Genomic DNA, 11,036 nt, shown 5'->3' on the forward strand with positions numbered 1-11,036 from the left:
AGCTGCACATATAAAACCCTCTCCCACTCCGAGAATGTGAGAGAGAGAGCCCAGGGTCGTTAAAGGGCTGCACAAGTGCTGGCTGCCTGCCTAAGGCTCCCACCCTTGGTGACCATGGTGCCCAGGCTGGCCCAGCCAGGCTGCAGAAAGAGCCCTCTGTAACTCAGATGGGTCAAGGTGGGGTCCCTGGAAGGAAAGCCTGAATTACATAGAATTGTATTTTCTCTTTGAACAACCTCAAGCTCACAGGAAATTTGCAGGTAAAGCATAAAGCATCTGTGTGTCGTAAGCTGCTGCCGCCCCATACTTGACTGTGTCTCCTGTGCAGTCACAGCACACTGTCCAAACCAGGACAGTGATGGGGATACATCATCACTACATGCTGCACCGAGTTTCTCCAGCTGTTGCAATGGTGTCCTCGAAGCAGAGGGGGCCATTCCAGAACCACCCCTGGCATCATTTTGTCTTCAGTCCCCTTCAGTCTGAAGTTCCTCAGTTGTGATGAGGGCAGTTTTGAAGATCACCTGGCCATCACTCTGCAGAAGGCCCCCAGTTGGGTCTGGGGGACTTTCTTTTGCCAGAATCCCCCAGAGGTGGTGCTGCATTCTTCTCAGTGCAGCCTGCCAGGCGCCCGGGGCTGCAGCTTTCCCTCGGTGCCATGGTGCCATTATGGACGATGCTCATGCCGGCCACTTGATTAAGGAGCTGCCAGGCTTCCTCACTGAGACAGCGCTCCATCTCTTTGTAGTTAATGAGTGTCTTGTGGCCTAGTAATGTGATACTGAAAATATCTGTTCCTTACCAGACTTCTAGTGTATTCACTGATTTATTCACACCCGCGTGTCCTCATGGCTTCCTGTTTTATTGTTACTGTCCTTTCTTTGTGCTCAAACCGTCCCTGACTTTGGCTCCTAGAAGCTCCCTCAAGCTGGCTGTGTCCTACCAGCATGTTCCCATCATTCTTTAAGTACTTCCTTGCTTTCTGGCAAAACAACTTGTTCCAGGCCCATTTTCTCCTTTCCCTGCCCCAGCCTTGGAATCAGCCATTTCTCCTGGGTGCTCTGGCTGGAAGCCACTACTTGGATGCTAGGAGTGCAGATGGCTTTGGAAGGGTTGCTGCTCCAGGGCCCTCCCAGTGACAGCTGGGAACAGATAAATGCATTACCATCTAAATTTATAAGTTCATCTTTGTATGCTGAAACCCACAATTGTGCACCTCATGTGTGAAGTCACAAAGGATTCATTCTATGTATTTGTACCTTCCTTGTCTGACAGTGAGAAACCTTCTCCCATAGTCTCCAGTAGATTGACTTCCTGGATGGGTGCTGCTGTCTGCAGCCAGTCTCCCGCCTCTGCCACCACCTTCTCACCCATGGGGATCCTGTCCTCACCTTACTTGCATTAATGAGTGTCTGTGGCCAAGTAATTGGAGACTGAAAATATCTGTTCCTTATCAGACTTCCAATGTATTCACTGACTTATTCACACCCGTGTGTCCTCTGTGCCATTATGAATGATGCCCATGCTGGCCTACAGGGCCTCCGCTCCCCCAGAGATGCTCCCTCCTCCCCGCTGGGCCCTGACACCCCACCCTGGGACACTCCTCCTGGGGACATTCTTTTCTCCCAGCTCCACTTCTGTCACCACTGGGGCACCACAACTTCCCTGTCTCCCACCATGGTCACCTCTGCTTCAGGATAGGATGGTTGAGAAGCAGACATTTAAGAAAGGGGAGGATTTTGTTTGTATCTTTAACCAAAGATGCATCAAGTGTACAGAGATCGAACCACAAAATAATCCTAAAAACATTCAAAATAGCAGGCAGTCAGCCCAGAACACCCGTAGAGGCATAGTAGTATAATTGTTCTGGAGTTGCCCACTTGGGCCCAGTACCGGTGCTGCCTTGGGCAGTTGGGCAGGTCCCTTACCCTCCTAAGCCTCAGTTTCGTCAACTATAAAATGGGGAAATGTTGCTGTGCTGAGGCCTCCGCGAGCTAACGCCAGGGAAGGGCGTGACCCTGTCTGTGCCTGCCCACAGTATCTGCACAGCAGATAGGAGCCATGTCAGTGATCATGCATTTTTCAGAATCCTAGAAAATGATTCTGTTTTAGAAGGCAGGGCCAGGATGATGGGTGGGTGTCCCCTGGGCAGGGAGGCTCTTTGGCTCTCCTTCTTTCACAGGGCTTTTTTTTTTTTTCCTTTGGCATGCCCACAGCCAAGTCTGGGAGGGTTTCTGGACCGAGGTCCTCGTGGCTGCTGCCTTAAGACGTGCAGCCTGGGCCACAGCCACCACAGCTCTCTAACTCAGGCCCACTGCAGCAGCAGCCCCGGCCAGTGCAGCAGCATGGCACTTTGGGGGACCTGCCTGCTCCTCTGCCTCATCTCCCTCCTGAACCAAGTCACTATGGAGCCCCCAACCCCCAAGGTCAAGAAGACTGCAAATGTCAAGAAAGGTAAGGAGGGGGGTGGGAGCTGGTCACCTTTCCTTTGCTGGTCCTCCTGCTCCTTCCCTTCGTCTTCCTCCTTGACGAGGCCAGGGAACTTCAGCAAAGTACCCCCTGGAGCCTGGGTGGTATCCCCAGTAGAAGGGCTGTCAGAACTGTAAGGCTCAGTGACTCTCAGAATTGGAAACAAACTTCCAGATCATCTAAAACTGACATCTGCCCCAACCCCTGCCCCTTCCGCCCTGCACCTCAGCATTTTAAAGAAAACAAACTTTGACTTGGCAATGCCAGCAGGTTCTGCTTTGTAATCTCCATCCCTTGGGTTTCTCATGGGAAGAGTAATATTTGCTCAAAGGCTTGTCCTGGAAGTGCCTAGCCCAGTGCCTGGCACACAGAATACAACTGATGCACAGGGAAAAAAAGGGGATAATGTTAATCCCCAGTTCCACCATGTATCACAGCCTCGAGGAAATAAAAGTGTTCAAACCCGGAAGAGGATTCTGCACGCAGCTTTGCTCTCCCTCAGTCGCCTCTGGTTCTGGGCGTCCTCAGGCCGCCCAGCTGCAGCAGAGCCTGCCCTTGGAGCCCTGCCTGCAGTGAGCTCACCCTGGGCTGTGTTGAGACAACATTAGTGCAATGCCATGGCAATGAACTGAGCTGTCATCCCCATGGGGCTCTGAGGCTGGGACAGTTCCAGGGGATGAGAGCACAGATTTGGGCAGAGAGACAGGCAGCCAAGGCCAAGGGTGCAGGCAGGCAAGGCAAGGGGTGTGGGCCACCCCCGGGCCCCTCTCTGAGCCTCCTCGGGAAACGGGCCGCTGCCTGTTGGCCATGGACTAGCACAGTGCATACAGGTACATCAGGGCCATGGAGACCCACAGGGCCGGGTGACAAAGACTGAGCAGATCTGGGTGCTGATAAATAGTCTCAGAGGTTCCATTTATAAAGTGAACAAAGAAAAGTTCAAAACAGAATCGATTCTATGCAGTCATTTGTTTTGAATACATATTGCCTTGTATAAGCACAGAATGTTTCTGCAAAGATCCACAAGGGTTAGTAACAATGATTACCTCTGGGAAGAAAAACGGGAGTGCTGAAGACAGTCTCAATGGAGAAGGAGACTTTAATGTTTCAAACTGCTTGGGTTTAAATAGATATATATATTTCCATATTATCTTCTACAAAATATTTGTTAAAAAGAGAAGACTCAGTACCACGCATGGGTGTGTTCACGAGCATTAGCTAAAGTTACCACCAACGAATATTCTTTGTAAAGGATGCACAATTCCAAATGAAAATAATAGAATTTCAGACTGTGGAAAATAGCGGCTAATTTCTCAACACCAAATATTTCGAATTTACTTAATCATGTGAATCACGTATCTAATCATGTGAAAAAAGAGAAAGTCAGACCAGACTAAGCCTTGGTCCTCTGCAGCTGTCACGCCGAGTCCTGGCCCCAGGCGGTCTCCATGGAGATGAGCCAGGCCCCCAGAGGCCCACAGAGCAGACCACACCAAGGGAGAAGCATCCTGCCCCGCCCTGCCTCTCACTGAGACCCGCTTCAGTGTTCTGACCCACCTAGGCTTTCCCTCTTTGCACCTATTGCCCACACACATGAAACAAATGCTTACAAGAGCTATTTCTCCATGCAGGGGCCCATGTTTGTGCTGAGCAACCTCGCAGGAGGTCAGCATCCCTGCTTTCAAGACATGACTCGATGCTAGAACCTTTCTGTCCTCACTCAGGCATCAGCACCATCTCAGGATACCTTCAAGTCCAGGTGCCCTGGCCGTTCCCCTGGAAATGCTGGTCGGGGGTTTAGAGCGGGCCCCAGCAGTGGCCTTTGCCACAGTCTCCAGCAATTCCAAGGAGCAGCCAGGACTGAGGATCATAGGAACAACCTAGTTGTAGGGTCCAGGGCACAAATGTAGGGGAGACCACTTGATACCCAGGGCCAGTGGTGAAGAGCAAGTTGGTGAAGCTGGCAAAGGGTAGAGAGGACAGCATGACCCCCGGCCCCAGGACGGTGAGAAGAGGGAGAGCCCAGGTGCCCCTGGGAGCTATCTGCTCGGGGCGTGGGGCATGGCCCAGGCCAGCCATGGGGTCAGCCCGAGGGGAGGCATGCAGGGAGGGCTCGGGCAGCCAGAGCTCCAGGAACATGTGACCACACCTGGTGGAGTAGTTCGGGGGAAAGGCTAGCCTCATGGAAGGACACAAGCCTGTAGCACAGGGACCGGGGGACCTGGATGGCATCCATCTCAGTAACAGCAGAACCAGGTTCAGAAGTGGGGCAGCACAAAGGCCTCCTGACTCCTCACCCAGAGCTGCAGGGACACCCTCATGCCCACACTTCCCTTGAGTGGAGCACTGTCAGTGCCTGGCCCCTTGACTGGTCCCTGTGTCCATGGGCACCTGGGTGCAAATTACAAAGGTACCCTCTGAGCTGACAAATTATAGAAAGGCACCCCTTTTTCTGGTCTGACCCAAGCAGCCAGGGTAAGGCTTTAAGGCTGGGTGTGAGCCCTGCTTGTGCCCTCAGCTGAGTGCCCATGTGCAGTGCCCAACTTGCACAGCCTCACCTGGCACCCTGTGCTGGTGCCTCATGTGCCTGGGTGTGGAGCTGAGGCAGAGGCCTGGTGCGGGGCTCGCCTGACCCCACCCAGGTGGTTTGCCAGCCCCAAACCCTCCCTTTTTGCCATGCTCATCTGGGTGTTATTTTCCTCATATTTGATAAGTTACATCAGTAATTCCTGTATGTATGAGTATGTTTCCTACCTGCATTTGTTTACAGCAACTCCTCCTGCAAAGGCATGTTCTGAGGGCACAGAGGCTCTGACCTCTCCCCTCGTGACTGTAGGCTTTATGCAGGTGCGGCCAAGTGGACCATGGAAGCATTTCCGACCCTCTGCCCAAGTGAGTGCAGCCTTTGTTGAATCCCTGGGATTTTAGAAGATTGGGGTCCACCCACAGCCTATCTGCTGATCCCAACCCCACCTGATCCCCGGCAACACTTCTGAACAAAGGCATACAGCTGTCAGTCCAGCAGGAGCAAGTGAAGGTTGGGTGTCCCTGGCAGAAGGAAAATCATGAGCAATTACTTAGGCTCCCACCAGCTGGAACAGAGGGAGAGAAAGCATGTCAAGATACGGGGTCCCTGGGAGTTGTCTCTCCCTGTGCCCCTGTGGTTGACACAGGTAGGGCTTGCTTTGCCTAGTCCTTGCTCTGCTCCAGTCCCTACTGCCTTCCTCACATGTCTGTGATTGCTTTCACTTTCTTCTAGATGTTGTGACCCCAAAGATGTTTGAGGAGCTCAAGAGCCAGCTGGACAACCTGGCCCAGGAGGTGGCCCTGCTGAAGGAGCAGCAGGCCCTGCAGACTGGTGAGTGCAGGCAGTGGCCTCTCTGGGTAGGTGTGCACCAGGGAGAAGGGCTCAGGCTGGCAGCCAGCAAGGTGCCTGAAGCTCCCGGCCAGTACAAGGGCTCCGGCCGGCTTTGTTAGTGCAGCACTGTAGGCCAGGGCCGGAGAGCCCCTGCTCAGCCTGCTTCTTCTTGGGAGATGTCCTGACATGTGTGGGAATGGTGATTCCCCAAAGGACAGAAAGCTCTCCCACAGGAATCCATTACTGCCCGTGGAAACATGCGCCTGGAGCCCTCCATGGGGCAGAGGAAGCAGCCCATCCTAATGCGCTCCCGGGAGACTCTCTGTCAGCCAGCCCTGAAGCCCTGGGGGGCACACTGGCTTCACCCCGCCGTGTGTCAGCAGCTTTGCCCATGCTTTTGCTCTCAGTCGTGATTGTGCTGAGGCAGGATTTCCCATCTCCATTTGAAGAAGGGGCAATGAAGGCATAGAAAAGTCATGTCCCTTGCCCACACCCACCTGGCTGGTTAGCACAGATAAGAATCTGAATGGAAGCAACCTGCCCAGGGGAAGATGGGCTTCGGTTCCCTGGCCCTGCATTAACCAGCCAAGCAAAGATGGACAAAATCCCACAGCTGCGGAGCCTGGGGTACAGTCAGGTGGCGGCCGCCTGCCCCCACACACACTGCCTGGTTAGCCTACCTGGGCAACCTGTTCTCTCTCCCAACCAGCATGTTCCTTTCGTATTGTCTCTATTTTCTGCACATCTCCGACTCACCTACTCCTTTGTGACCTTGCTCCGGAGAACACAAAGAATACAGACTAACAGTATATAGACTAACAATACATAGACTAATATGAGCTTACTACTTACCTGGCACTGTTCTAAGTACTTTGGGTACATTAACTCTTTCTTCACAGAAAACTCGCAGTGGGCCTATTACTGTAACTTCACTTCCATTTCGCACCAAGAAGCTGAGTGTCTTGCCAGTAGCCAAAAGGAGCAGAGTGTTGCTCTTGGCAACGCTTTACTGCCTGTCGAGTTATGATCTGGGAATCACCTCTGCTCCTTCTTAGGAAATATACAAGTCGCCCTGTGGCCACAGCCACACTCTCACCTGCTGCTTCTCGAGCACGGACGCATCCACCTCCTGGGCCTGGGGCTCTCCCTTCCCCTCCTGCCTCCGCAGAAATCTCCCAGATCTTCTTCACTGGGTAGTTTTCACACATGCCCTCCCACTGAGATCTTTTCTTTGAGCATTCACACTGGCCATCCTTCTTTCCCTCCCATGGGCCTTTGCACATGCTGTTCTGGCAGCCTGAATTGTTCCCCAAAGATCCACCTAATAAGTGCTTCTACCATCACCATCTCAGGAGTCTCTAAACCCTTAACTCAATCAGGCTCCTTAGTTATAAGTTCTCAAAGAATGTTCTTTCCTTAATCACATTTGTTGTAGTTTGTAATGATATATCTGTTGATTTATGTCTGTCTCTCCCACTGGACTATAAGCCCCAGGAATACAGGAGCCATGTTTGCTTTTGATTGCCCTTGTCTCTCCCACCACCCTGCCCAGCATAGTACTGCTACATATCAACACTCAGGAAATTTTTGTTGAAAGGAAGTCAAATGCATGATTTTGGGCAACTTGCTTAATATTGCAGGTTGAGGGGAGGGGCTCTCGGAAGGAAGTCTCTAACATGTTTTGGCTTCAAGTAATGGAAAACCTAACAGTGCATAAACAAAAAGAGTCTGGAAGTAGGTAGCTTTCAGAAGCTTTGCCTCAAGGTCCCAAAATGGCTGCCTCAACTCCAGGCATCATTTGAAGTGCATTCAAAGCAAGAAGAAAGAGGACGGGTGGCCCAGCCACTTCTGTCCCATTTATCAGGAAAGTAGAAGGTGTTCCATTTCTATACTATTGGTCAGAGCTCCATCAGATGACCATCCATGGCTTCAATGCAGAAACGAAGCTTTTCCAGCTTCTGTAGTAGAGGCAGACAGGGAGAAGGGAGTTGGAAAGAGGTGTGGTTGCGTCAACCAACATCATCTGTCACAGAGGGAATGTTTAGAATGAGCAAAGTGCCATTCTGGGCCTCAGTTTCCTCATCTGTGAAGTGGAAGGGGTGGGGATAGATTTTCAGGGTGAGCTCTATTAAGGTCTGTCTCATGCCCAAGCTTTATGCTTGTGCAAAGTCATGTAACCTAGACACCACTTGCTCCCTGAGATGGTGGGTAGGGACCTCCCTACACAAAGTCCATGTCATATGGAGATCCAAACATCCACCTCCCTGTTTGCTGATTCCCAGAAGGTTCACAGTCACCTGCCCTCCTTGAGGACCTTCTGCTTCTCATCATTCTCTCCTTTTCTACCACAGTCTGCAAATCATGTTGTCAGTTATCCCACACAAAGCATTCCTGAGCTCTGTTGACCTAGCCAAAGAATTGAGAGAATCAGGGGTTATGGGAGCAACACTCCCCTCCCGCTGTCTGCTCCTTCCCTACACCAGTCAGCAAACACATGTGCGGTCCCCACCCAGCATACATCTACCAGGCACCAGGAGGCAGAGGTGACCAAGCCAGGGCCCTGCTCTCTGGGATCCTCAGTGTATTCATGGAATCCTTATATTCACTGGAGCCTTAAGGCAGGTGCAGGATGATAAAGAGGGATTCTAAGCAGAGGGCATGTGGAGGAAGGCTAGTGTGAATCAGTGGAGTCATGAATAGACCAGCAACAAAACGTTAGTAATGATGATGTACTGAGAACTAACATTTATTGAGGGCTAATTGTTTGTCAGAGGGAGTGTGCAGTGGGTTTCCAGGAAGCAGCCCTGAGATGAGTTTAGCCTGCAGGAGATTTATAAGGGAGTACCTTAGGGTTAGCCCCTGGGGAAGGGAAGGGACAGAAGGAAACAGGGTGGACAGAGCAAGAAGCAGAGCTGCACTGCGTTCTTAACGACAGCCTCAGCCGACTGCAGAGGAAGCTGTGAATGGGAGGGCCCTTCAGAGCTGTCCTGAGTTGGGGCAAGAAGGCACTGGCCAGTCACTGGGTGCAGGCCACTCTGGGAGGGGGGCAGGCCTTTGCCAAGGTGCCTGTCTTCCGCTGAGGCAGTCCTCAGAGGGCGCCGAGAGCTAAATTTTACTGCAGCGCCCTCGGCAGCTGGGATCGTAAGCCCTTCATCCCCAGAGTGGTCTGGGCAGCATTGTCATAGGGTTCCCAGCAGGAAGGAAAGGTAGCGTGGGGCCAGGATGGGAAGGGCAATGAGGACCATCTTGGAAAAGCTGCACCGTAGCACAAGGCAGGGCAGGCTGACTTGAAGCAGAGGCCAGGAATGAAGACCACTCCGCAGTGTTTCCGGCACCACGTGCAGAGTTCTGGGAGTGTCAGGTGCCCACCCAACCTGGAGATGTTGGTTGAGTGAATCAAGGAGCAGGTGAGTGAGTGAGGAATTGGGATGGGGTGGAAAGCAGACCCACCCGAACGTTTGTCAACAGCTAGAGGAGAAATGGAGGCATATACCCCACCTCTATAAATACTTAAGTTGTAAGCCAAGCTAAGGAGCAAACTGCCAAGTAAAAAAACACTCTTTCCTTCTAACTTAACCAAACATACACCTTCATTACAACCTTTGAGGCCAGATTCAAACTTAGAATTTTGGACTTTTGAGAGTCCTATGCCTGAGAGAGCTAGCTCCTGGCCCACAGTAAGTGCCATCTCTCCTGTCTGAGGGGTCCTGGGGGCTCAACTCCATCCTCCAACCCCCACCCCAACCAGCTTGCAGGAGCACTGACCCAGGAGGGGGCTCCTGGCAGCTGCCGGGAGCTTGTTGGGCCTCTTGGGCAACAAGGGTTTTGGGCACTGGGTCCCTGGAGTGTGGTGTAGGCTCTGGGTGGGCATGTGCCCTGGCCCTGCCAGCCGCTTGATCTCAGGGAAGGTGTGCCCGGAGGAAGACCAGAACAGGTGACTCTGGCTGGGCTCCCTGGGAAGCCCGCTTGGGAGATGGAGCTCATTAGGGGGGGCCATTAGATCCCCAGCTGGGTGGGGAGAGGATGCAGAACTGGGCTGAGGGGCTCCTGGGAGCAGTGCAGGCTCTGTGCCAGCCTCTGCAACCCCATGGACTCAGCAGACTGAAGGGCCCTTCAGAAGTGCCATGCCTCAGGCAGGGATGACCCTGCTGAACCCACTCCCACATCCCTCGGGCACCAGATGTGGCACCTGGGAAGGGGTGTGACCTGGAGCTAGGGGCTGATGTCATGCCGCAGCAGGCACAGCAGCGCCTTCTTAATAGGGATCTGGGCTCTGCATCACTCTCTGCTACAGCTGCTGGTTGGATTTGGGGGCTGCCCAGTGCTGATGGGATGGACAGGGATGGGATGGAGGTTGGCCTTTGGTTCCAGAACCCAGAGACCTGTGGTGACGGCCTTTTCTTCCCCTCCCAGTCTGCCTGAAGGGCATCAAGGTGCATGTGAAGTGCTTTCTGGCCTTTGTCCAGGCTAAGACCTTCCATGAGGCGAGTGAGGACTGCATCTCGCGCGGGGGCACGCTGGGCACCCCGCAAACGGGCTCGGAGAACGACGCTCTGTACGAGTACCTGCGCCAGAGCGTGGGCGCGGAGGCTGAGATCTGGCTGGGCCTCAATGACATGGCGTCCGAGGGCACCTGGGTGGACATGACTGGCGGCCACATTGCCTACAAGAACTGGGAGACGGAGATCACCGCGCAGCCCGACGGCGGCAAGGCAGAGAACTGTGCCGCCCTGGCCGGCGCCGCCAATGGCAAGTGGTTCGACAAGCGCTGCCGCGAAATGCTGCCCTACATCTGCCAGTTCGCCATTGTGTAGCAGGGCACTGGGGTGAGGGGGGTGGGCCGGGGCCCCTACGTGCACGCGGGGCCTCCTCGGCAAATAAAGTTGATGCAGCTTGGCGGAGACTAGCTACAGGCTGTTGGGGGTCCGCGGCTGGCCGGGGAGGTTCCCAGGAGCCGCAGGAAGGGAAGGCTAATGAATTCTCCCCAGGAGGTAGAGGGGCGTGGGGAGAAGGGGAGCCGAGAGCACGCCACACAGCTGCGCCTTGTTTCTTTTAATAACCTTGTTTTCATATCATTTCCTACTTACAGACAAGTTGCAAGAATACCTGTTTACCCTTCATCCGGATTTTCCAAACATTAACATTTTCCCACATTGCTTTATGCTTCTTTTCTGAACCGTTTGACAGTAAATTGCTCCAGGTGACCACT

At 53.2% G+C, this 11,036-nt stretch overlaps 1 protein-coding gene across 1 annotated transcript; it reads left to right on the plus strand.

Moving 5' to 3' along the window:
* The first annotated feature begins 2,255 nt into the window (after window positions 1–2,255).
* CLEC3B (C-type lectin domain family 3 member B) lies at window positions 2,256–10,723 on the plus strand. The gene is made up of 3 exons (XM_017654542.3): window positions 2,256–2,454; window positions 5,729–5,827; window positions 10,241–10,723. Exons 1-3 carry the CDS (start codon window positions 2,346–2,348, stop codon window positions 10,639–10,641), a joined length of 609 nt encoding a protein of 202 aa, XP_017510031.2. The 5' UTR covers window positions 2,256–2,345; the 3' UTR covers window positions 10,642–10,723.
* Window positions 10,724–11,036: the final 313 nt, after the last annotated feature.

The sequence above is a fragment of the Manis javanica genome, chromosome 3 (assembly GCF_040802235.1).
Source record: "Manis javanica isolate MJ-LG chromosome 3, MJ_LKY, whole genome shotgun sequence".
Classification (NCBI taxonomy): domain Eukaryota; kingdom Metazoa; phylum Chordata; class Mammalia; order Pholidota; family Manidae; genus Manis; species Manis javanica.